The sequence below is a fragment of the Anser anser genome, assembly GCF_964211835.1.
Source record: "Anser anser genome assembly, chromosome: 13".
NCBI classification, from domain to species: domain Eukaryota; kingdom Metazoa; phylum Chordata; class Aves; order Anseriformes; family Anatidae; genus Anser; species Anser anser.
In genome coordinates this window covers 15,087,575-15,112,582 of record NC_139734.1, presented here as the reverse complement: position 1 = coordinate 15,112,582, position 25,008 = coordinate 15,087,575, and the positions used below count along the sequence as shown (strand labels likewise).

The following is a 25,008-nucleotide window of genomic DNA, read 5'->3' as shown; positions in this document are numbered from 1 at the left end:
TGTCCTGCTCTTGCCCGTTGAGCGGACCGTTGTGCCCTTCTGCAGGGCGTGGGGCAGGGGTCCCCTTTCTGTTTCCATCAGCAGAACATCAACAAGTGTTTCTTCATAGTCTTTTTTTTTTTTTCCGTAATGGTTTTAAGAGAAAACATCAGTCGTGTCACGTGCATTGAGTGTTTTGGTGTCTGTAGCTTCGCGTTTCCTAGGCTTCACGCGGCTTACCTTCCATTAACGTGCTTCTCCTCGTCGTGAGGGTTCTCAGAGCAGCTTGCGGCACGCGTGTACCTGTGCGCCTGTAGAGCCCGCGTGTGCACACGTGTGTTCCTCAGTTACACGGGCGACAGCAAGGTGAACGTTTCCTTTGTTGCGGCCTTAGGGATTTCTCAGGGCGAAGGTGCTAGGAAGTGGCAGTTGCGGTGCTGCCGGTACGCCTGGCCTAGCTGTGTGAAGCTCAGAGCCTCGCTTCCCCAGGAGCGTGAGGCTGCGGAGCAGGCAGCTCATCCACAAGATTTCAGTCTGCTCGGAACAGCTCCTGAGAGCATTCCTTCTAATCCCCACCCATATTTGACCTGTTCTAGCTCGTTTTGAAGAGCTGCACCCAGCCTGTCCCTAGCTCTCTGCAGAAAGTTTTAGCGCGGCTTTTCCTGTGTACTGAGCTCATCCGGACAGGGAGCCCAGAGATCAGCGAGGGGGATTCATGTATAGATTTGCCCCACTCGCAAAATCAGAATTGATTGAGAGCATCTCTGTTTCTTACGAAACCCAGAAGACGTGAGCGTGGCTAGATACGCTTTTTTCCTTTGCTTTGAAGTTTAAAACATGCCTAGCAAATCTGATCTTTGCAGTCTGTTCCCCACCTGATGTGCGAAAATGCAGAGGTCTTTCCAGAAGCATGGGTTCGCTGAATCTTTGTGCTGAGGGTGCCATCCTGGACGCAGAGATCTGGGCAGTTCCTGTGACGAACTTGACTCTAATTAGCCTAGAAAATACTTGTAATGTAGGTTTAGCCAATGTTGTTTTTAATGTGAAATAATTCAATCCATGAATCAAACAGCCTCCCTGCCCCACCCCCTACAGCTGATGACAGCATCTTCCCACACTCCTTCCCTGGTAGCATTGTTTGACTGTTCCAGCTCCAGTAGGTTTCAGTTACCAATCAGCGTAATTGCAATAACACACCAATAATAAGAGGAATTTAAGCTTCCTTTTCTTGTAGTTGAAGGCTCTTCTTGCAGAAGTTTGAAGCCTTAATAGCAGTCACGCGAGCAACACGCTGCGCCCGTTAAGTGGCTGCAAGGGGGGACGGCAGCACTTCAGGGGGATGAAGGGCTGGGTTTGGGGGACTCAGCCCGGTCCTATCAGGTGGCGGTGGTACCTCAAATATGAGAGTGGAAAACTCTTAAGGATGGCTTAACATTTCAGTGGATGCCAAGGACACCTTGAATAGGGGTGTTCTGGGAATCGCTTGCTGTGTAACGCAAGTTGCTGGGATTGGAGTAATCAGAGCTGTCGTTAGTCTCGCAGGGAAGTACGGCTGTGAACAGCGAGTTAACATTTTCCCCTTGCGCGTGGCTCAAGTTTCCCCGTCAGGTTTGCTTTTTTGTCCTGCAGGTTCCAAATGTATAGAAGGCCCATGCGGACTGGTAGCTTGTGCTCAGGGGGCGTCCCAGTCCGCAGCTGGAGCAGCGCTGCCGCCTGCAACGGGTTAACCACGGCACCTTGGAGCGGTCGGAGGGCTGAGCTGTAGCAGCTCCTTCTGCTTTGTATACAAGAGAGCCACCGGCTGCTCTTCCTGCCAGCACGCTTCCTACAGAAGGGGGGAAGGAGGGGGGAAGACGAATGGAAAAAAAATACACATATCGAGAAAGACCGAGCGGCGAAATGTCCCTCCTTTGTCTGGAAGGGCTGCCCGCTGGTGCCGCTCCCGGCCGGCCGCCTCTTGGCGGTGGCTCGCGGGCAGCCGGGGGGTCGCAGCCACGGGTGTCGGGGCGTGGGGTGCCCGGTGGGGTCGCTGGGTGGGTGGGTGGGTTGGGTGGGTTGGTGGTGGCCCAGCGGGGCTGGCAGCAGCCAGTGGTGCCCGCCGCCCGCCGCCGAGCCGTGTCCTGGTAGCGCCGGCGGCGTCGGGCGAAGGCATTTTCTGTGCAGTGGGCACAAAAATGAACGTCTGCCAGAAGAGATCGATGTGAAACCTTCTCCTTTATTGGGTGGCTGCCCAGGCCTTGTGCTGCAACAGTAAATCTAATTGGTTGCTTCCTCCTCCCATGCGCAGCTTCGTGTGGGAAATGCCCTTTTTATCTACAATGGCTGACTGCGCGGTGCCGCACTGCCAGTGCCTGGGGAGCCCCTCGCCAGCGAGTACGGCTGCTGCTTACGGCTCGAGTTCGGAAAGGGGGCGATTGTCTTGTTGTAGCTGATTCTATTTCTCTTTTTCCTGCAGGTTGCTGAAAAGTGCCTTTCCTGAAGCCACCGCTGCTTGGATTTCTGTCTAGGGCTGCCTCTCTCTTCCCCCCTTTGCCCCCCTTTCTTTTTAATTTGGCGTTGCTTGCAGTTCATACCCTGACGGCAACTCATCCATCCTCTTCCTTTTTTTTTTTTTTTTTTTTGCTCCCCATTTACACACAGTTTGCTCAGCCATTTTTCTTCCCCGAGTATGTAGCAAATATTTTAAAAAAGGAGAAAAAAAAAAACCTAACATCCTTCTGCTTGTTTTGATGCTCGTGAACCGTAATTTTTAGAAGCAAGAAAAAGAAGGAAAAAAAAAAAAAAGTTTTCCCCCTAAGGACCGAGACCATTCCACAAACTGAAGTGCTGCCAGCAGCATATGCTTTTTGCAAGAATAATTGAAACCATTAACTGGAGAGCACAGAATTCTTTTGAAAGTCTGCCAGTTATTTTCAAGTAACTTAGGCAGTGGCACAAAATATAACACTTATATTTTAACTTCTACAATTGCACTTTTAGGAGCTGGCCTCTAATTTGATTTTCAGTTGTTCTGATAAGATTTCTATTTTATGATTGGCTTTATGTTTAATTCTTGTTTAAACAAACACGATTTGACTTAAATGAAAACCTAAGTGCTGATGAATAGGAGTTCTACCAAAGCAACAAGTTAGTTATTTCTTCACGTTTAACTTGAATTCACTTTTTTACCCTTTTTTTAAAAAAAAAAGAAAAAAAAGATCAGCAGTAAATATTGCCCTGAAGAAGGGTGTGATTGCTTGCATTTTAATTTTTGTTTTTAATATGGCTGTAAACGTCTCCCTGGTTCGTGATACAAAATGGCTGACATTAGAAGTGTGTCGAGAGTTTCAGAGAGGTACTTGTTCTCGGTCTGATGCAGAGTGCAAGTTCGCCCACCCGTCACGGAGTTGCCATGTGGAAAATGGTCGAGTTATTGCCTGCTTTGACTCCCTAAAGGTGAGGACTGTCTAACACATGCATTACCTAAGCTCACTTGCTTTCCTTCTCTACTGAATCACTCGGTGTGCTGGGATATGAGATGTATAGAACAACTGGTTTTTGTTCCGTTTCTGCGGAGAGGTTGCTGTTGGTGTGGGACGTAACTCCCGAAATCTGGGTTAGCCAGGAGTCTGCTTTTCCTTTGCTTAGTCTCATTCAAAAACTGGAAGTTTCAGACAGCTTTTTGTTTAGAAATCCTAGTGATAGTAGAAATAAGTGATGGGGGGGAGACTCTGCAGCAGTGCTGTTTTGATTGAGTCTGGCATCAGGTGCAATTGCATGAAGTGTCAGAGATCACAGGGGGAGAGAGAAGGAAAAAGAGGATTTCATCCAGAGCATTTTCTGATTTGTACCTCAGGTCTGATACAGTTCTCCTTGAAATGGAGAATTCATGTGGGCAGCAAATGAAACTGAAATGAGAAAAGTAGAGAACTGAAACCCAGTGCTTTAATTTGTGTCCAGAGCACATTGGCTATGTATTCAGTGCAGGGATCTGAAATGTGCTTTTAATGAGCAGAAATAAAAGCAGCATTTTAAGATAATGAATCAGCTTTATGTGTATTTCCTGGAGACGGAGTTGCAATTGCACTCTACCACTGTCCTGTAGATGAGGAACAGGCAAAATATTTGGAGAGTGGTGCTCACAGGGAAAAAATGGCTGTTGGGAAAATGCATTCTGCAAAGGATATTAAAACATGATTGTTCTGCTAGTATTGTCTAAGTTAGAGCTGAGCCTTTTTGCTAGTGATCATCTTTGTAAAGTCAATTTTGCAGGGAGTAAATGGTTCTTGGTTGCTTGTCACTGTCGCAGTTCCAGGGGTAACTTTCAAAACTTCTGAAATAGTCAGATTCTGAGTCAGGGCGGGTTGACAGGGGACCCGAGCATCTCTGGGTCACTTCACTGGAGGTCTCTGGAAAGGACTTTTTTTTTTTTTCCTCTCCTCTGAAAGTGGGGCCCCTCAAAGGTGTTTTAACTAGGATGATAAAAACCTTGAGATGTCATGGATAAGTGATTGCTTTTGAGAACTCTTGACATTGTGTTTAATGTTTTGATTTGAGTAATTAACCTGTTTGAATATCTAAAAGGAATCTGGTAAATTTTATAAGCTTAAAAATTTTCCCTTGAACTTCAACTGTTGCTTGAAAAGCTTTGGGTTTATTTTTATGAGCACAATGACTAACAGAACTGGTGGAATTATGTATGTGCAGGTTCAGACCAGGACTAGATCTGGTCTAACATGGGCTTACCCATTTTATTACTGTTTGTGGCTTCTTCATAGTTTCACTTCTGTTCCCTTTTACCAAGAAGTTCAAGCTTCCTATTTGCATTTGGTTTTGCTCTTTTTAATCTGAGTGTATACAATGACTTAGTTGTACAGTGACTTTCAAATGTTCATTTACATTGCTGGCCTGCTGACAGTAAGAGACAGAAATATTCTTTATCAGAGGGGGGAAAAAGTAATGTTCTTTATGCCCTTGAAACTTCTTGAATTGTAGCCAGTGGCGGTGCAGATATTTTGAATGAGGAGATTAATATGTTTACGTTTTATAGCATTCATTTGTGAACCGAAAGGAGTGCTGTAAGGCCGTGTAAGATATTACCACGTCCTTTGCAGCACCTGCCCAATGCTTGCAGCTTTCTGAGGGGGGCACCCGCTGCGTAGCCACCCCTCTCGGTTTGGCACTGAGCTACCCTGAAAGCAGCGCCCAGTGCACGACGATTCCCCGGTGTGCGTACGGCGTTTGTAACGTGCCCAGGCTCTCTGTGCCGCGCCTTCCTCTTCCTCTGCGCCGCTCAGGCTGTGGGATGTGCAGGACACGTGCGTTCACAGCTCAGGTTCAAATCCCTGCTGCTGGCAAGAGCATGCACTTCTCCCGCATCAGCGCTGAGGAATGCGATGGGGAACACCGTGTTGAAAAAGGGGAAAAAGAGAGAAAAAAAAAAAAAAAAAATCTGTTGGCTCTATTGGTATGGTCTCCTACAGCTCGGCTTGTTTCCTCTGTAACCGGCTGTTAATAATGTTCTCATTGCAGTTTTCTCCTGACACAGTAGCAGATGCCCAACGTGCGCTGGTTATGTGGCCTGAATTTTCATGGGAACAGGTTCTCCAGATTTTTCAGGCTCACGATAGCCCTGCGGAGGGCCAGCAGCTCTGCCTCCCAGGGATTGCAGCTGGCAGAGAGCAGACTGTTCAGCACATGGCCAGGGGTTGCGGGGGGGCTAGTTCTGCACCCCCTCTTCCCCCCCCACAGCCCTTCCTTCCTCCACCCTACAACTCCTCTGTCTCCCCGTGGGCCCAGGTGCTCTCGTTGGGCAGAGCCTGGTTCTGCCATCCCGCTGAAGGGTGCAGCTCCCAGCCCTCGTGGCAGGTTAACAGGGGTGGCTAGGTGGATGTGTGAACGCACACCGCACGTTTCCCAGCGGAGATAACCGCCCTGGTGACTAAACGCCCGAACAATAGTCTTTCTGTTCTTGGCCCTTGCAAGCCCGGCTCCAGCCCTGTTTGCTGTGGTATCGAGGGGCTTGTGGTCACAACAGCGGCCTCCCTTACCGGGGGCAAGGGCAGCGTTACGCGCATGTCCGGAGCTGTGACCGCCTCTGCTGCCTGGGTGCATAACTATTCCCTGATAGCGGCTGCGATGCGTAGAAGTTCATCTTTGTCTCTCGCCACGCTGCTGCCTGCCGGGGGGGGGGGGGGAGGATTGTCAGCCCTCCGGCCCACCCCAGGGTTGGCCCAGCGTTGTGCTGAGGCCCCCCCGTTAACGCTGCTGCGTTCTCAGACCTGTTACAGGGAGGTTTTCCCCTGCCCGCCCTGTGCACATCTTTGTGTGCGCAGTCGCTCTTCCCCTCCGACAGCTGTTGAACACCAAACCCTCTCCTCTCCGGCGGAGGGCTTTATGACTGCTTAGTGCTCTTTTCATCTTTTCACGCCCTGCATTAGCCGAACATCTGTGTTGCTTTATTGGAGACAGGATATAGGATGCTTGCCGCTAATAAGTTTTCCCGTTGTCTTGCAGTCGCCCAGGGCTTTGTTCAGAGGTTGCTTATCTGCATCCATTGTGTAGTGCTGCTGCTTGTTTTTTCTCACAGACCTCTTAAGCCTGAACAATGCGTTCATACAGGAACTTCTGATAACCCAGCATACAATGGTTTCACCTCACCGGTCGGGTCACGCACAGCATCTATACGCTTACTGCATCTCTGTTGTTTTTTTTTTCCTTCCCCAGTCTCGCACAGCAGTTCTGCTTCTGTCGCAGTGGTGAGAGCAGCAGTGCTTCCAGAAGTAGTCAGAACGCTTTGCTGCGCGTTGGCTCACGTGTGAGGGTGTGCTACCTGTAAGCATGTAAAAAAAAAAAGACGGGGCTCTTGGTGAGGTAATGCAGGGGCTTCGTTGATGCGCCGGTGGGATTCACCAGCACGCGCTCTGCAGGAGCGATGTGTAGTTGTAGAAGAGCTTTGGTCGTGAAATATTTGGGTCTTGATTAGGTTGTAGGTGCAGGGCTTGGATCTTGTTGTCCCAGAACTGCGGTTCTTCGAAGGGGGAGTTTGCACATTTGTAGGCAACAGAAGGAACCTTTCTCAAGCAGATTGATACGAAATTTAAAAATAGTTCCTGTGAGAAGCTGTTCACAGATTTGAATGAGATGCCAAGAGATCTCTCACTCTCTACTCGCGCTCCCCCCCCCCCCCCCCATTAGTCTTTAGGAACAGTGTTATTTGAATTAATTTGCCTGAATGGAAGGGCAAGTGTGCCCTGCTCGGTGAAGGGCAGCTCAGGGGTACCCAGTCCAGCTGCAGCCACGCCAGCCCCGTTCCAGAAGGGACCACAGAGGCAGCTGGGCAGTGGCCAGTGCCCTGCAGTACCCCCTGGGCAGGTCCCACGAGGACACCTGGGCATTACTTAACAGGGGTATTGAAGAAGAAAGATGTGGTCTTCGTGAGGTGCCCTTCACATGTGGGGATGTCAGTACAGACGGCAGCAGACTCATTTCAGGACAACACCGTGGGCTCATCCTTTTCCAGAGGGAAGACCTTGCCGCCACCTCCCCCCCAACCCCAGCTGCTAGTTGGTGAGGTGGCGTGAAGTCTGTTATGTTTCGCTAAGGAACATTTGTTTTAGAAGCTCTAAAGTAGAAAATAACATTTGAGCAAAGGAGAAGACTGTACTGTCGTCGCTGTAAACTGAGATGCCCTTTGTGTTCATTCATCAGCTTTTCTCCCAGGCTCGGTATGCCCTGGCCCATGCATAGCTGGTGGTTTTTATAAGGGTCAGGACGTGGTTTGCTGGCTCATGGCAGTTCCTACAAAGGCTTGTCATGGCGCTGGGGTGGGCTGTCTGCAAGTGCTCATAGAGCCATTAACCTTCCTATTCAGATGGGATCAGGCAGCCGCAGTATGAGTCTGTCTGATTCTTAATTCACTGGCCAGCAAATCGTCAGTTGTATTCTTCGGCTTCTAAGGATGTCAGGAAGAAAAAGGAAAAAAAAAAAAAAAAAGGTTTGCTTGAAACACAAATTGATAAGCAGTAAGCTGATAGAAAGAGCATTAGCAGATAGTGAGGTGGTATTTAAAGAATATGTGGGTGATACACACCAGGTGTTCAAAGAAGCTTTAATCTGTATTGCTCGTAGTTTGGGCATCTGCATCGTGGCCTCATAGTTTAAAAAAAAATACAAGCCTAGCTTTGTGGGTTTTATTTTGTTTGAATTTGCTTTATAAATAGGTGTTTTCATATGCAGATTAAAGTTTTGAAGAGCACTTTGAAGGACAAAAGATTGTGTGGTGAAAATTTTAGGGTTATGAATTTTGACTTTAGGAGATCAACTTTAAAAATACTCATAAAGCCACTGGGTGTTTCAATGTAATTCTAAAGAAAAGTTGGCTGTGGACATGCATAAAATCAGTAATACAGTTTTGTTTAAATCCTCTGCTCTCTAAAAGAGGTCACTATCTGGTAATAGCGTTCAAAGTCCCACAGCAACCTGAAAAGCTGACTGTGTTTAGGCCTGACGCTGGAGTACCTGAGGTTGTTCCTTACAGTTTTCATGCTAATTTGTACTTGTTTTATGCTGACTTCATTATAACTATTTCGGATTGTTACTGATTTGCAATCAAATCTTTTCAACTTAAATAAACTACAAACTGGCAAACAACTGAAAACGCCCACTAAACTCAGCATATGGTTACACTCTTACAGAGGAAGAAAGCAAACAAAGCCATAGAGATATTTTTGGAGAGACCCTGACTGTGTATCTCAGCTCAGCATAATGAAGGTGCAAATAAGTCGGGTGAACAACTTTAAGCCAAGTCACCTTTGTGAGAAACCTTTACTTCCCATCAGTTAAGTCACTTACCTGTGTAGTGGCGGCTTCTGATGATAAGACAGATTTGCAGCAGCATGCTGTTGACACTCAGTGTCTTGTCTGGATGCTTGCAAGTCTTATGGCACGCTTTAAGTGTCTTTTTTTTCTAGTGAATCAAATGTCTGGAAGAGGGAGAAATGTATTTAGACTAAGTTTTTATTTATAGGAGCTGTTGTTAATGAGTATTTCTCTCAAAATAGTCACTTCTGCTGGAAGCACCACTCTGGTTTTGACAGCGGAACCTGACAGGTGTGTGCTGGTGAATCTTGCTTTGATGGTTTAAAAGGATGCTGTCTTGAGCTGTCCTCTTGCTGCTACTCTGTCACAGGTTTGTACCTCTACAGCAGGGTTAGCTGGAGGACAGGGTGCCTTAGGTGCTGAATAGTAAGTTGAACATCTGAGCTGAAATCCCCTTGGTCCCAGCTTTTTGTTAAGGTGCTGGACGGGGAACTTAAAGCAAGTGGAAACAGACCTGTGTTACCTGCTGACTCTGCAGAACGGTAACAGACAGCAAGGGGCAGGAAGGCATTATTCATTGCAGCTTTTTGCAAAGATGTAAGGCAGAGCCTTTGGCAGGAATCTCTTGTCTGTGCTTTATAGCAAGCAGGTGATTTTGAGGCACGCTATGGAGGGAGAAGGGGTTAGCCCTGTCCTTATCTCCACTGGGTCCTTCTGCAGCTGAGCAGCCTCAGCAGGGAATGCTTTATCCTGGCCTTTATGTTTCCAAGGATATGTGGCTTGTGAAAAACTGGTGTTGTCCAAGGATAACATGACAAGAAAGACAAGATGTCCATAGATTTCCTTGCACATAGTCTAGTTTTGGTGCTACGCTGGGGGGTGCTCCCTTCTGAGTTCATTGCTAGAAGAACAGAGGAAATATTGAGAGTATCAAGTAGCTCTGGTGGAAACTGAGAAGCGAGACCCCATCCTAGCGTAGAGGGCTTCTTGGGGATTCCCGGAGATTCACACTTTCTGAACTGATTAGGTTTGGGCAACTTCTTCCTGAAAGTGTTGGTCCTGGTATGCCAACTTGGCCTGAATGGCCTCAGACTCTTATACCTGTGGGGGCTGGATTTTGGGTGCTTGCTTTCCCAGGAGTTCGTGTGCTTTGCAGCGGGTGCTTGGCAAGCTTGGTGCTTGGTGTTACGCTGGGATTTAACTGGTCAGGGAGATGCCGAGCAGATCTGTGTATGGCAGTGTACAGTTGCCTGAATTTGGGGTGCCACTCTCACATGTGGTGTCCTTGGGTCAGGTTCAGAGGCTGGCAGAGGTGTGGGTGCAGACTTGCACTTGAGGGCTAGGCCCCTGAGGTGGTCTTGGTGCAAGGAGCCACACAAGACCTCCGTGGTTTTCTTTTGTCATTTAGGTACATGATTATTTTTTTTTTTATAACTTTTCCTCAGGAGAGTTTCTCATATGTGTTTGCATTTTCCCTTGAACATGTTGGAAGGCAGAGCCGTGGCCACAAACTTGTCCTGAGACCACACTTCGGAGGCCAGCCTCTTAGGGGAGACAGGCCAAGCAAATTCACCAGTGGGGTTTTCCTGCCAACCTCTCCTCTCCTCATCAGCCAGCTCTGGCAATGCAGGGCCTCTGCTCCTGTCTGCAGTTCAAAATGTCCTGATCTTGTCCCTGTGGCGTGAGCAAACCACTATCCCAAAAGGATAAAGCCAGCAGCATTTACATTATTAATATCAGCCAAGAGTAACCTTGGTTTTCTGGTTGGGAAGATGATGGTAAAGTGCTGACTGCTGCTCACAGTTGCCTAAAAAAGCAGGAGAGAAATTCTTTTGGGATGTGACTCTAAACCCTTCTGAGTTACGGCGTCCGCTTAAGCACATGCATTTTGAAACCTTTTATGGGCATATTGCAGTGTTGCATGGGCCATGGCATGCCATCTCCTGCTCCTGAGTCTTACTTCCCTTTTTTAAGGGCAAAGCCCTCCAGACCGACGTTCCAGTTATGTGAAATACTTAAGCCTGACTTTAAGCAGTTTAGAATTACTGTGGAAAGCGATGAAGTCCTTGTGCTGAAGTGAGCTGTTGAATCAGGTTTTGAGAGAGGGAAATGGTCCTCTCAGCCCTTATCCAAGGGGAGGAACCGCCTGTAGTTTCCTCTCTTACCTTTGGCTTCCCAGTTCAGGAGAGCTTTCTTCACACATGCTCTCGGAGCTCACAGTCCTGCCAGCTCCGCGTGGATGTGCAAGTACAAGCTCAGTGCCTGTGACCCAGTGCAAACGCAACGCTGTGCTCGGCAAGCCCCAGGGGTTGTCTCTGCACTGAAAGGAGAGAGATGGGGCTCTAAAACCCAGCTGGCAAGCTCTGGCAGCTTTTACATTTACCCTTGTGTGTCTGTGAGTCAGAGCCAGGAGCTGGCCAAGGGAGTGCAGAGGAATTGGTTGTGCCTAAAGTGAGCTCTGGCACCTCAGCGTGCACTGCAATGTAACCTGCAGCGTCGCCGGATCCACATGGGGAAGGAGGTTCAAGCCTTCCTTCTTCTAGCCCTGATCCGTAACAGTGGCTGATGCTGGGATTCAAATAGATGCCCCAAACCTGCAAGTCCCTATCCCCGGAGGGGGTTGGAGCAAATAGGATCCTTGTAAATGTGGAGCCACGTTTGGGCATGGTGTCCCGCCTTGCTGCTTCGTCAGCAAATCTACCCAGCTATTTCTCTTGATTGCATTAGCCTGATGAAGTTGGCTGCAGGGAAGAGGGTGGAAGATTCCTTCAAGGAGAATGACACCGAACGAGCACATGGAGTTGGTGGATTTCTTCAGTAGTGTAGCATCGGTTTGATGTAATCCCTTTGCTGACAATAGCATTCTGCTGCTTGGTTCACTCATCTGAAAGAGGGTGCACTAATGTGTATTTATGTAATTGAGCTGTTTGGAAGCTTTGAAACAAATACAAACAAGATGTGCCATGTTTTCTGGAGAGCCCATAGTCTGACATCTCCCACAGAACATTTAAATAAGTGGTTAGATTTCCAAGTGAGGAGCTGAGCTCTTTGAAAACCTGCCCCTATAAATATTGTTAAGCCGGTATTAAAATAAATGAATTTGAGGCACTTGGGTGAATGTTGCCCCCATACAAGCACAGTTTTATTTATGGCTTATTAATGTTGTTTTATTGCTGTTTTTAAAACCGCAGAGAACCATGCAGTGACCACTTCTTGTCCCATTTACTCTCTCCTACTGTGTCAAACGATGGCCTTTTGATTAAAGGAAAAGCCAAGGATTTGGAAAAACAGCATTTGAAGCCTTGCTGTGATGCAGCCTGCTTTAAAGTGTTGCAATGCCGGTCTCCCTGCCTAATTGCACTTCTTGACCTCTCAGAAGCAGCACAAAGAAAATGCCTTAGAAGACCGAGTGGAGTTGAGCTACTGTAGTAACGAGACTCTGGGTGTCTTAGATGTCCTGACTGAGTAAGCATTTCAAAACCTGACTCTGTCTAAATGAATAGCTATCAAATGTGGTTAGTTCTGCAAACAAGACTGCCTGTTATTGAAAGCCCTCTCTCCTGCAACAGAAGGGAAAATATTGTGCTTAACTCTAGCTAACGTGTTAAGGTGGTAAAATATTTCTACTTTCCATGCGCTATAAAGTATGTGGCACAAAAGGAGTGGTGATCTGTGCTCTCAGGAGCCTTGGCACTTCTGACATCTGACTCTCTGAACATCTGCTGCTCAGTGTCTGGCCTTGGCGTTGGCTTTCAGTGACTTGGTTACTCTGTCCCCACCGCCAGAAGAGTTGGAGGCTGTGATTCTGGACTGGTGGATTTTAACCTCGAAGTGTATTTTCACTTCTGCCTGAAGCTGGCACCTTGGTGTGGCTCTGTGCTGTTTCCTGTGTTATGCGTGAGCTCCAAGCTGGAAAGCTGGGATCTAGAAGTGCCTTTCTGTAACGCTTAGTTTAAAACTGTGGGGGAAGGTACATACTCCTGAGGGAGAAAATGGGCTTGCTGAGAAATGAGTGTACTCAAACCAAGCACACTTGCAATTCCCAAAGTTTGTAGCGAAATGTTATAGCAGATGGCCCGCTTACAACGTGGGATATTATTAGAACCATGATCAGTGCTAATAAGGTCATTGACAGTGGGGGAGGAGGTCGGTGTCTGACCTTGTTTGCAAGGTGGCAGCCTGCGCTCTAGGGGACAAGTTTTTCTCTTGCAGGAGTAGAATGTGAATGCACAAAACACGCTACTTCTGCACGCATTAATGTGGCTGCAGAGGAGACAGAAACACCTGCTGCCCAGCCCTGCACATCTGCTGCAGGGACACTGCTTGCTGTGACCCTTGGCTGAGGTAAGCTCACGAAGCACCCTTAAAAAGCGGAGACAAATTCTGCTTGCAGTAACAGCCCCAAGAATGGGAGCCCAGGATCAGTTCAGCTGGTCCTACAGAATTAGTATGCCATCAAAGGCATTGCCTGGTTCCCTGCTAACTGGTTAGTGGCGTGCACTGAGTTTTGTCGTGCCTCTGCTCTCAGCGCTCCCTCTGGGTGGGTCTGCATGGAACAAGCCTTTCTTTTCCAGGCACAGCCTCTCCGTGTCAGCAAGTGCTGCTCCTCAGTGCATGGGGGAATTGGATCATCTCATAGCAGAGAGATTGGAAAAGTAGCTCAGGTTTAGAAAAATTAAGACTTGAGCCTCCTGAACCTTCTCTGAGCCCAGCTGGAGAGTCCCCATTTGGGGTTAGCAAGGCTTAGCTGCCACTGGGATGGCTGGAGAGGGCTGGTGTACATCACTGCTAGGCAGGAAGGGAAAAGGCAGCTCTCGTCCTCCCAGCTCCTCAGTGAAGCAGTGTCTTTTAAACGGATCAACTTGAGGCAGGCTTATCTGAACACTACGTTAACACAGCGTTTGCTTCTAGCTGGTCTCTTCTAAACCAGGTGTCAGAGCAAACCATGACAGACAGGAGTTTGGGGATCAGCTGGGTTGTGTTAGTGGTGCCCTTGTCCCTGCCCAGCAGTACCTACACCAGGCTCTGACGAGGGTTTAAGCCCTTAGCCCAGATGGTGATGCTTTAACTCTGTTTGTCTCCTTGCTTCTGCTTTGAATGAGCAGGTAGCTGCTCTGGAGTGCTGTGGTCAGATCCGTGGGCTTATGGAGAGAAAACAGCTCTGCCCTGCCCGCGTGGCCCCCACCGCATTGAGGGGCTGCAGGGAGAGCACGTGAAGTGCCTGTCTGCTTTTGCTGGGGTCAGGATTCGGCCAGGGCAGTGCAGCCGCAGGAAGGTTGCAGCTAGCCTGCCTGAGAGCGCAGCCTTTATGTGACGGTGGTTCCTAAGTCCTTATTATCCGCAGGGGCACGGCTGGCGCTGGGAACAATCACATGGAGATTAGGTCCTTAAAGAGCCCCTGCCACAACTGAGCAAAGTTCGAAAACAAAACCTCAGCGTGTAATCTCAACTGCACCAGCTGATCCTGCTGGCCGGCATGTCGTCCTATTGCTGTTCGTCACCGCAGGATCAGAGCGTGAGCTGAGCTTTCTTTCTGACCATTAAGTTCGACTCGATCGTGCGTGCTCCCTTTGCGCAGCGCTGTGCCACGTGCGGTACTGGGGCTCTGCTCCTGGGGGCCCCTTCCGTGTGGCTCTGCGGATACGGGGTGCTGGCTGGGCTGGGGGAGTTCGGCAGGAGGAAGCAAGAGCCTTGCTGGGTCAGGCAATTCAGCCTATGCAGAAATGCCTGAGTAGCCCGGGCAGCAGGGAACTGAAAGCAGGAAATGGAGACGAACCTTCAAGGAAGGCTTGGAAAGCCAGGCAGATATGGCAGAGGTGACTCTCAGAGGTTTGAGGTCAGCTGTAGGAAGTAAAGTGCTTTACTCCCTGTGAGGGAATCTTGTTTCATAAAACAGTGGATTTCTGAGGCGCAGGCTTGTCTTCCGATGCAGTGTTGCTTCTTCCCAAACTCTGGAGTGGCAGGTGTTAAAAATGCACCTGGCACTTTTTGCAGGAGTCCTCCCAAATCTCGCTCCCGTGTCACAAGACTTGCAGCCTTATTCCAATGCCCAGTTTCTCCTCCTTTCTGCTCTGTGTCCTCCTCCCCTCTGGGTTTATTCGTCCCCAAGCCTTCCTGCGGCTCCGCTGCCCTCTCCACCCCTGTCATTAGGTGGTGGTGTCCGTGGGGACTGAACGAAGCGACCTGGGGAAGTCTCTGCCTCTCCCTCCTCCTGTTGTGTCTGTGGTCACTTTTTAGTTCTCAGTGCATCTGGTACGCTTGCAGATAAGCAGTAATCATCACGGTTACCTCCCCGCAGACTCTGGCTCCCTGCTGTGTCAATCGTGTTGCCTGCAAAGCCCCCGTAGCGTTCTGAGGTGTAGGAGCTGGCACAAGGCAAGCAGGCTGAGTGACTCAGAGGTGCTCAGAGCTGGGGAGCCGTCAGGTTGACGAAAGTAGGCCGGAGATGCCTGAAACGTTCGCGGGGCTGGGAGAGGTGGATGGCAGGTGGTGGGGGCCACCGCAGGCAGGAGGGGAGTAGCTCCGGGGGGCTCCCGGGGCTGGCACATGGGGTGGGGAGGCTGGGCACAGGCACGCCAGCCTGAGCGGCGTGGGCTGCCTGCCCACCGCGCTGTAGCAAGGGGGGGCGGATTATCCAGCGCTGCCTCCCCGCCAGCTCTGTGTCACGGTTCTGTCACCGGGAGCCCACTCAAAACGGTTTGTGAGCCACGGGTTCGGAGCGTTTAGGAGAAAAGTGCCTCGGGGGGGCTGAGAGGCGCATGGCTGGGGTTGCTTCCAGCTGGCGACGCGGAGGTGGGGAGAGCGCCCTGTCTGCTGCTGGGAGGTAGGAGCTCAGCGCCGAGGGCCACGTGGCTGCAGCTCCGCGGCTGCAGCAGTCCAGCGAGGAGAGGCTCATCTGGAGGCTCGCTTCCAAGTGAATTGTCTGCCTGAGTTAGCAAGCCTTTGAGGAGGGAACGCAGAAGTGGTCTCCCGCAGAGCCTGTGCGTGCAACTTGCAGACTCGATTCAATTGCCTGTATGTAAAATGCAGCGGAGTCGGTCCTCCTGCAAGGCTCAGCAGAATCATAGCTGGATGCTTTCCCCCCCCCGTGCTGCCACACGGCCTCATGGTTATGGAGGATCGGTAATTTGGAGATGATTCATAAAGAACGGTAGCAAGCAGTTCTGTGTTGTAGCTCCCTGCAGTGCAGAGAGGCATGGCAGAGAAGGGGACTCTTCACGTGGCAGATCTGTGGTGTGACAGGCTTCTCCCAGCAATAGCGTTGTTTTTTCCACCAAGTCTGGTGTATTGAGACTGTGAAAACTCTTCAGGCAAAGATCGTCTTGTTCTATGTTCGGGTAGCGTTCAGAGCAGGACCCAGAGCTGTCTCATCGATGAGTATTTGTGTTCCCACAGACAAAAATCCCCCGTTGTGGCCTTGTGTGATGTAGCGCAGAGTGGATTAAAAGGATTTTTATTGCTGCTGTTTTTGTGTTTTTCTGTGTGGGTTTTTTGAGGAGCCCAAGGTAATGTAAAATCTTTAGAAGCATTTACACAGAATAGAGCTTACATTAGCTAGGATAAAAACACCAATGTAAATGATTTTTGGTGTCTTGATTTGTGCCAACTCTAGGAAAACGACTTTAAGCGTCCTGTGAGTGTAACCCTGTCAGGAGTAGCCCAGCAAGATAAAAAGTTTTAGTGCTATTCTTTAAATGTTCCTCCTTTGTATCAGAGGTACTTAGAGAAAAGTTTGCATGGGATTTCTGCCCAGGCTCTATCGTAAGTCCATCTATCAGTTTAAACGAGTGAGAGCGTTTTTTCCAGCCGGGTGTTCACTGACGTAGGCACCGGTCGTGCTGCATTCCAGCCTCGCTAATGACACTGGAGCTTCTTTGCAGCAGCTACTCCTCTCACGTGGCCAGAGAGGCTGCAGATGTCCTCAGGAAAGGTCACGCTGCCTTGCAGAAAAATCTTCCCTCACCCCATACGCTGTGGGCCCCGTCTTGCTTAAACGCAAATTAACGTTTGCATCGCAGCTGGCTCTCGTCCTGGCTCTACCTGATCAGGGCAGCGGAAGGTCTTTTTCTTGCTGTCCTTTTAGGAAAGGATTGTGCTGGGTTTGAAGGTCTCTCTTGTCGGTGGCAGCAGCAGAATACATGAGGTCGGGTGTCTGCCAGCTTATGTAAGGAAGTCATATTGTCGAGATAGCTTTTAAAGGCTGTTTTCTATTAGAAAGCAAATCTTTGCATTCCTTTGTGTCTGCGAAAGGCTGAATGGCAGGCAGGCTGTATTGTACGGGTGACTGGGACAAGGATAAGCAGCTCAGAGTGGAAGTTGAGGGCAGGAGTTTGGAAAGTAGAGTGGTAATACGGAAAGGACAGAAAAAAAAAACCACAGTAATTTGATCAGTTTGCTTTTTGTGACTGAAGCCTGAATAAACAAGTGTGTGCACATGGATGTGCTTTAGTTCCTTCCACCTCCCTCAGCTTTTATGCTGTTGAACCCAAATAGATGAATCTGGCAGTTATTAAAAACAAACTCCAAAAAACAAAGCGAATGAAATGAAAGGTCTGGTCAGTTCCATTTCTGTTGGTCTGCTGAGACGGACAGACAGACACACACACACGTCACGTTCACCTCTTTGCTGTTCTGTTACTGAGCAGTGTTATTCTGGGCTTGTACTAGTGCCACTCAGAAGAGAATTTAGGTCAGGATTTCTGGCAGGGCAGAAGTTGCATCCTGCAGGAGAAAGTGGATACATCCACAAAATAAGGCTGTACAACCTTTTCAGCGTCCTGTCCTGCAGCTCTTGTTACATGAGAGGGAACAGATCTAATCAGCAGCTACATGAAATTAACCTTTCAGCGTCTGAAATTGTTTTCTACAAAATGCGTTATTAGTTAATTCCTCGTTCCTGGCATTGTTTGGAGAAAACAAATGTTACTAGATTTTGGGGTCTCTGGGCGGTACATTGCCATAGCTGCTCTGATTTGCGGGTCTGTAGGTCAGCGTGGAATACAGGATGAGCAAAAAGCCTCCTCGAGCAAGCTGCCTTGCAGCCTCCATTTGGCTTCTGTCCTGGGAAGGGTTTATTACCTGACTGTGCTCAGTTAGGAGCAAGGCTGTGGGTCTGCTTCGGCTGAGCAAGGTAGGGAGCCTGAATTTGCACAGGCCCTCAAGAGACTCTGGATAGCAGACTGGGAGGAAGAAGGGTCTACAAGGAGCTTTGTAATGAGGACAGATCATTAAAGTTTTTTTTTTTCCTGTGGCTGAGGCTGCTCTAATAAATCCATCATAAATTAACAGATTTTCAGATGCTGGCACAGAATTAGGCGTGCTGTCCCTTAAGACTAGCTGCCCCTGTGGTACTTGTGATGAGCACACACGACCGGCAGTTAAATATGTCCCGTAGTTTGCAGTGTGTTATTGACCAAATTCTCTTTGCCCACAGAGATGGCATTGCATTGTCTTAATGTCTGTGGACAAATTACTGTCTGTAAAGGACTCGTCCTGTTGTTGCTGCAGCCCATGTGCTCTGCTGCTGCTGTGGTGGGGTCACTGCCTTTACCTTCCTTTCACTTGGGATTGTAGCAAAGATTGGTCACATACCTGCTTTCTAGTGCTAGGCATTTCTTAAAGAACACATCTGAAGGAGTTTTCTTAAATGAAAAATCCTCTGTGACTTAAATGTGCATACGTTACTGGCTGTAATAAAGTATAAAGAACACAAACCAATCTCCAAAAGCTAACCAAGGTGAAATATTTGCCTGGGGCAAGGCAGGTTTTATTTTTCTTTTCCTTTATTATTATTTTTTTTCCCCAGTTCATTTCTTTTCAAGCCTTGCTGCCTCCTAGATAGAGGAGGCCTGTGATTCAATGTCACTCGGCCTGGATGCCCCCCCTGGAAGCTCAGACGTGTTTAAGGTGTGCGGTCCTTCCCATTGCGCTTAGCAGGCTGGAGGAGCTCTCTTGAAGGTGCTTTAGGTATCAGCAGCTTTAGTCCTCTGACTAGCAGCAAGCCCCTTAAATCACGGGTGTGAAATCTGAGGCTCGGCGTGCTTTATTTGCACCAGTCTCAAAGGCCTGTGGGAGGTGGTGGATGGTCTCCAGCTGTAGCTGACACCCGGGAGCATGGCTGCCAGCAAACCTGAGCTCATCAGCTGTGAAGTGAGTGCTAAGTGAGTATCTGGGAGCAGATCTTACGGTGGCAGCAGCTGAGGACATCACCCTCTGCTGTGTCTGCCTGTAGTCACCTTCTTCAGTGGGTTAAGGTAATGGACGGAGGGGCCATCCTGTGCTGTGCTGACGTCTGTTGGTGTCACCAGCAGAAGGGTGGAAAGCTGGGGTTGGCACTTCTGGGGTGTGCCCCCCTCTGATAGCCGGAGCTATCAGAGCCCGGCCAGCACCTTTCCCTGCCCAGAGAGCTGCTGGCACAACGGTGCAGCTGCGTTACTCCATGGCAGCCCCTCGGTAGCTGAGGCTGAAAAACATCCTGCCAAGTTATTTTTCCAGTCTGAGGATTCTCCCTGTGAATTGTCAGCCCAGATGGAATTAATTTTTTTTAAAAACTTTTTCATTATTTTTTGAAAAACAGGAATCTGTTTATGCCCATTAAGCTGTTGCTTTCAGAGTGAAGCAACGACACAAACAAAAATTGGGCTAATTCTCAGATGGTAAGATGTTATTTCCTGCCAAGTTCTAAAACGGAGATGGGGGAGAGAGGTTTTTATTTGCAGGTTCATTTTCTGTGGTTTTTGTTTTGTTTTTAATTATCTCCAAAGCACAGGGAGAAGGAGGCTTTCTGAGCATCACTTTGCCCTCCATAGGACAGGAGAGAGGGTTTGGGGGTTGGACTCTCAGTTAACAGTCTGTACTTCCTTGTTTGTCTTTTCCCTTGTGTAAACTCAAGGAGTGAGGCAGCCAGAGGTGGTCACACGTCTGATATTTGTATTCATGAACACAGTGCTTTAACATTTATTCTCCTGGGCTTTAATGTACTTCGCTTGGTTCTGTCTACGTGTGGTTTGCCTGCTTCAATTGTAATATTCAACAGACTGTAGGTAGAGGAAGGTCAGAAGCATCAACTTTCCATATGACCTTGACAGATTCAATCAGCCAGTGAAAGTTGTGGAATTGGATTATGGGATTTGCGATGAAAAAGTGGTTTAAGGGGCAAGAGAAACTACACTTCTTGTTTTCAAAAGCTGGCCTGGTGTAATAGCAATCTGGAGCAACATTGACAAAAGGTGTAAAAGATATTAAAGAATATTTTTGTGTGTTTTTTGTTGTTGATTTTAATACTGTAGTTGTGTATATTGTTCGAGACTGGCATAGTTTTTGTAAATTATTACAGAAAAAAAATCAATGAAATGCCAGTGTTTGTATCTTCCAGGTAGAATCGATTTCTTTACTTACGAATATCTCCACACAGAAACATTCACCCCCAGGAGTATTAACATTGGAGGATGTCACCTGCTTCATGTCCTGCTCTAAATACATGCAGTGATCCTAGGGCTAAACATGCTTTTAAACTTGCTCTCTTTACGGGGCACTAAATGCATTCTTTCATAATTGTTATTGATCAGTTGCTTGAACGGTTCCAGGGCTAAGGATGTCTATAAAAGCTTGTTGCACTTGGAGAAAACCTGTATTTGATACTGTATTAAAGAAATATTTCACTATGCTTTTAACATTCCTGAACCTGGGAGCAGAGCAGAATACTTTGAAGACATCAGATATGATCAAGTGATCGGTTCAGAACTCCAAACCTGATGCCACTTCGGTTCTGTTTTAACCTCATTTCAAGTATGTGGTGTTAACAGATTGTGAACAAAACATAACCTGATCAAGATGTATTGCTGGATAAATGTTAAAAAAAATATATCTTTTTTCCTCTTTTGTGGAATGAGATTGCTGTTCAACACAAGTAGTAATCTCTCACATAAACATGTTTTCCTGCTTTTTGGCTCTGCAGTTCATAAAAAAATATGCTTTGACAGTGCTGTACTCTTTCAATATATATTTCTTGGATTTGGTAAACACTGTCCATGGCTTGGAGCAAGCAAAAATGTTCCACAAAACAAAAAACGTAAAATCAATACACGTTTTTCATTGAGCATAGCGGAGCATGCCATTGGCCTGAATGAAGAGAGCTTGGCAGGAGAACAGAGCTGGAAAGAGTTGTCAAGTTGTAAAAATATAATGAAGGAGCTACAGGGCTTTTCCCCAACAAAATAACTGGTCTGAGTTTGTAAGAACTTCAAGTATAACAAACAGCTTGGAATGAAAATCCTACATGAAAGCAGGACAGCCATGACCTCTTTGTGCTGTCCTGGGGAAATTCAGCAGAACATTGCTGTATTCAGCACTGTGCAGAAGTAAATTTCTCTCACAGCAGCTCTCAGCTTTCCTAATTGCCAGGTGAATGAGGAGTTGGGAGACTAAGCTGGTGCCCGTGGCTACTTGGAGCCTACCAGAATAGAGCAGAGGCATGTCGCCCTTGTTTCTAATTAAAATTTTAAAAAAATTGCCAGGGCGATGGTACTTGCTTAAATACACGAGCTCCCTGCTAACAAGCCATCCCGTCCGTGTGCAGCAGGATTTGCCTGCAGAGCTCCATGGTTTGGAGTGCTTGGTAGCAGGTAAGGCTGTCACCGGTTAAGGTGATACCAAAAAGAGTACAGTGATGTAGAAATGTTGCTGTGGTGGCTTTGTTTGTCTCTTGTGTTCTGTTATGAGCTATGTGACAAAACGCAAACATTTTCAGGCCGCAGACTTTTTAAGGGAGTCCTAGATAAGCGCATTTGTATCCCAGCAGAATGCCTCTGATCTTGAGAAACCCCTGGCCCACGTGCTTTATAGTTTTGTACACACCATTTGAAAGGACCAGTGTCTGAATTTGTCCACACTGTGCATCTGTTTTCCAGCATTTTGCTTCCGATGCCTACCTCTTAGCGCTATTTCACTCACAAAAAAAAGTTGTGCTTAGCTTCGAAAGTACTGGTGAAATTGTTCAGTAGCTGAACTGTTCCTGTCCCGTGATGGGAAGCATGTCCCCTGTTTGAGCAAAGTGCTGCGGTTTGTCACACGAAGCCTGTTGGCGAAGGCCTGTCGGGCTGTAGGACAGGTGCACGACCGAAGGCCCGTCAGCTTGGGCCTGTGTCAGGCTGGAAGGGCGGCTTGCTTCCCTGTCCTGGGGTGGAGAAGGGGTTGCAGTGTCAGGTCCCTTGAGCGTGCCTGGGGTGCTGTGTGGCCTGAAAAAGCCACAAAGGGGGGAAATAATGAGTTTGTTTAGATGAAAACTCCTTCCTGGGTCATCAGTGCAGCTGTTGTTTAGTACCTTGTCTCAGCTTCTGAATACCCTGCTTGTCTGTCTTCAACCCAAGGCTGATGTTGGGCTCCAGCACGGCACATTCCCCCAAGGCAGGGGTGTGCAGGGACGTGGTCTCTTCAGCTTTGGTGGGGGCTTTCATGGACAAAGGCCTGAATGGCAGAGAGATGGGGGTACAGGTCTCCAGCACTGTTAGTTCAGCAGTCCCCTCAGCGGGCTGTTGATGGCTTTTGTCTGGACTCAAATGTACTTGCAGAAATGATGCTGATGTTTTGCTTCCCCCGGCCTTCCTTCCATCTCCCTGCAAAGCAAAAATATTCTAGCAGAGCAGTCACAAGGGTCAGACAGGGAGGCTGATGAATGGTGCCAATGTGCTAGAGCCAGGGATTTTTGTCTCAGCTTCCCATTCCTTCTGCATTTTTCTAATTGACTGGATGTAAAGAGCCTCACTGGACTGAAGTGATTATATTTGCCCAATCTGCCTTTTTAAAGGCTGCAGGGGAACAGAATATTTTTGAAGCCCAAATCCTCCCTTACCTCCTGGTTGGCCTCCCAGAGCTCTGCCCACAGCTGTGGGGAGAGGACAGGGCAGAGCAGGACTGGAGGATGTACCAGCATCGTTTCCCTGGGGTGAGCACGATGTGGCTCCTTGGGTCGCTGTGGGAGCCTGCTAGCTCCCCTATGCTTGCACCTACCACTGGGCTTTGCTTTGAGCTTTCAGTTCAAAAAGACCCAAAACTCTTCGGAGCTGCCAGATGTCACCTGCTTTCATTTGAAATCATGCAAAACATCGGGGTTCACTCGCTTCAGTCAAAATCACATCTAGGCTTGCTCAGAAAGGGCTTGACCTGGCGCTCGTTGAAGCCAATGGAAATTCCGTTGCTATTTCAGTGACAGGCCTTGGTAGCGCTGGGAGCTTGTGGCAGAGGCACAGTTTTTCCCCTGAAGTCTGTGGATGTCTGAGGCAGCTTGAGAATTTCTACTCCTCTGTGGGAAGCACCTCTTCAAACAGTACGTAGGAAATGGCAGCGTTTCTCTTTCTGCCGGGAAATAAGATTGGGGGTAGGGTGAAAGGGAGGTCTGACTTGCCCTCTGTTCCCTGACGAAAGACATGACCTTCTTCACTTGAGCAGCCTGCGTCTGAACTGACAAGCTGCTGCTGCAGCAGAGAGCGTCGCTTCGTCGGAGCAGAAGCTGCAGCGTGGTTAGACGCCTCGGCACCAGCCCTGAGAGGGGGGATTGCTTTTGTCCCTGACGTGAGGCCAAATTAAGTGAATCGCACGGTGACGTGTGGAATCATTCTTCTTGTTTGTAGCGCTCTTCTGAGTTATGTGATAGCAGGAACTTGAAAAGCATTTGGCTTTGTTCTGTTTGCTCCCAACAAAATCTGAAGAGGTTTGTCTAGCTGCTGCAGGGGGAGCTGACTTGGGACAAAAGAGCACTTGGGGTGTTTTCAGCACTTTTCTTCTAATCTGTCTGCACAGGCTCAGGGAGGTGGCTCTTTGGATCCAGAAGGTGAGAAGTTCAAAGAAGTGGGACAAAGCTCATCCTATAGACATTGCAAAGCTGTGGTTTTGTGACTTTTATGGATTGTTTGAACTGTATTTCCAGCAAATTACATATTCATGAACTGTACTCATTCTTAGCTAGACCGTGCATTTCACAAGAGCTGTATTATCTGTGACTGGAAGTTACCAAATCTGCTGTAACTCTAGCATTTTTATGCATATACGTTGATGCTTCTGAACAGTAGGAAATGTGTGTTGCTCCCCCTCTGTTCAAGGCTGATCAGCCATCTGGTAATTCTCACTAGAAGATACGTTATGCTTTTTCAGCTATGAACTGTTCTCAGCAGGGATCTACATCTTAACAGGAGTCTTTTGGGCTACTGAGAGGTAAGCGGGTGTTACGCCTGCATTTGAAAAATGTCAGGTTAAACCAGCACCTGAAGAAAAAAACAAACAACCAAAAAAACAACCCACAGATTTGCTGTAGTGTTTTATTAGACCGTTGCAAGTAACTTCAGACCAATAGTTCCTTTGTACGAAACATTATGTACAAATGCATGCCTGATTGCAAATAGGAGTCCTGTCCCAGGACGGGTGCAGACCACTAGCTTTCTAGCATCCCTACAAGGATGGCGAGAGAGGAGCGGAGGAAGCAGTAGAATTTGAAAGCCTTTGGGGTGGGTTATTTTAGAGACATGGAGATGGAGCACTGGCATTTGGTTTGGGAGTCTTTGTGGTATGGCACAAATCAGTTTCCAAGCAAGACGGAATAAAGCATAGGAGAAACTTCTGTGTGACAACCTGTAACTGCTTGGAAGACTGCTAAGAGTTCAGTAGCAGCCTGGAAGGATGTGATTGGCAAAACTGATCTTTTTTTTTCTTTTTTTTTCTTTTTTTCTTTTTCTGATGACTTGAATGATGGAATAGAGATTGTTTGTTAAATTTGTAGGGTGTTCTGAGCTGGGAGGAACTACAGACGCTTCAGAGAACCAGGTCTAGAGTTGCAGATAATCTCGATAAGTTGGGAAAATGATCTAGAAAAAAGGTGTAAGTTCAATAAATCAGTATGAAATGAGAAGTAAATAATCAGCTGCCTGATGGAGGCTTGCTGAGAGTCAACCAAAAATGTTATGCTGCTACAAGCAAAGAAAATGTCATACCGGGATGTATAAACAGCAGCATCATCTACAAGGCAGGTAGGGGGAAAAAAAGTCAAATCTCCACAGCAATGGTAAGGGGTTTTCTGGAGCTCTGTACCCCGTGCATGCACACACATCAGCAGGGGTGCAGGGTGACTGGAGAAAGCTGCTCCTAATGAAAGGTTTAGAGACCACGTTCAGAGTTGAAAGAGCGTGGTTTGCATAGTCTAGAGTAGAGAGGTTTGAGGAAGGAGATAGATGCGACTGCAGT

The 25,008-nt window shown here is 48.0% G+C and overlaps 1 protein-coding gene across 21 annotated transcripts in view; it reads left to right on the top strand.

Annotated features, from left to right (window-relative positions):
* Nucleotides 1-25,008, top strand: part of MBNL3 (muscleblind like splicing regulator 3) — a 100,683-nt gene that overhangs the window by 32,443 nt on the left and 43,232 nt on the right. For 14 of the 21 annotated variants that reach the window (XR_014571859.1, XR_014571860.1, XR_014571861.1 and 11 more), the window contains exon 2: nucleotides 2,435-3,414. The exons of 5 other annotated variants lie outside the window; for them this stretch is intronic. Coding sequence is in view for 12 of the 16 variants with exons in the window: in XM_083796941.1 (XP_083653067.1) it covers nucleotides 3,241-3,414 (174 nt within the window). In the remaining 4 variants the exon portion in view is untranslated. Of the gene's footprint in view, nucleotides 1-2,055; nucleotides 2,353-2,434; nucleotides 3,415-25,008 lie in introns of those variants that run through there. 2 more of the 21 variants (XM_083796938.1, XM_083796937.1) reach the window with 2 other exon arrangements.